The sequence below is a fragment of the Silene latifolia genome, chromosome 5 (assembly GCF_048544455.1).
Source record: "Silene latifolia isolate original U9 population chromosome 5, ASM4854445v1, whole genome shotgun sequence".
Taxonomy (NCBI): Eukaryota; Viridiplantae; Streptophyta; class Magnoliopsida; order Caryophyllales; family Caryophyllaceae; genus Silene; species Silene latifolia.
The window spans coordinates 69,231,479-69,232,655 of NC_133530.1; the positions used below are offsets into that span (position 1 = coordinate 69,231,479).

The following is a 1,177-nucleotide window of genomic DNA, read 5'->3' on the forward strand; positions in this document are numbered from 1 at the left end:
CTCACTTTTGCAACAAAGCCATTGGAGCTCTACTCAAAAAGTATGGGGTAATTCATAAAGTATCAACCGCCTATCACCCTTAAACCAACGGTCAAGCCGAGGTTTCTAATAGGGAGATTAAGGCTATCCTTGAGAAGACGGTGAATCCCGACCGCAAGGATTGGAGCTTGAGGTTGGATGATGCTTTGTGGGCCTATCGCACGACCTACAAAACGCCAATCGGGATGTCACCTTACCGCTTAATTTTTGGGAAACCGTGTCATCTACCCGTGGAGGTTAAGCATAGAGCTTATTGGGCGGTCAAATCATTCAATTTTAAAATGAGTGAAGCGGGGCTTCATAGGAAACTTCAACTCCAAGAATTGGAAGAAATTCGGAATGATGCTTATGAAAATGCTTTCATTTACAAGGCAAGAACAAGAGCATGGCACGATAACATGATTTCAAGAAGAGTGTTTCAAGTGGGAGATAAAGTCTTACTCTTTCAAAATCGGCTTAGACTTTTCTCCGGGAAATTGAGGTCTAGATGGATGGGACCATATGAGGTGGTTCGTGTTTTTCCATATGGGGCAATTGAAGTCAAATGCTTAAAGTCCGGGAAAGTTTTGAAAGTGAACGGTCAAAGGCTCAAGCATTATCATGAAGGAATTGAAATGGGTGAAGCGGGAACACTCCACCTTGTTGATCCAATTTATGCAAATTAATGAAGATGCAACTTTGTCGAGCCATCGACGTTAAATAAACGGCAAAAGTTTTAAATATTTCTTCCCTTGCATATTTAAATTCCGCATTTCATTGTTTTCATTGCATTTTTGCATATTTAATTTAATTGCATCATTTAATTCTTGCATTATAAATTAAATCATTTGCATTTTCATTAATATTTTAGCATGTTAGGATGTTTTAATGTGTGTTTTAGTGTACAGGTTATCAACTCAAAGGGATGTGTGATGAAAGGAGGGAAGAAATATGTGTAAAAGAATTGGCTAGATTGAAGAATTACGCAACAAAAAGGGCGTTTCCAGCAGCAAACTCGCACGGTGCGAGTTTTCTGGACCAATAGTTCGCACCGTGCGAGAAATTAGCAAACCCATATTTTCAGCTTGATTTTCTTTCGACCCTTCAATTGTTCTTCCCCAATTCTCTTAACATTCATCCTCTCCCTCTATCCTAACCC

General features: G+C 39.5%; 1 protein-coding gene across 1 annotated transcript; it reads left to right on the top strand.

Moving 5' to 3' along the window:
* Positions 1-320: 320 nt before the first annotated feature.
* On the top strand, positions 321-704 carry LOC141655492 (uncharacterized). Its single transcript, XM_074462570.1, has one exon. The coding sequence runs from the start codon at positions 321-323 to the stop codon at positions 702-704; it is 384 nt and encodes a 127-aa protein (XP_074318671.1).
* Positions 705-1,177: the final 473 nt, after the last annotated feature.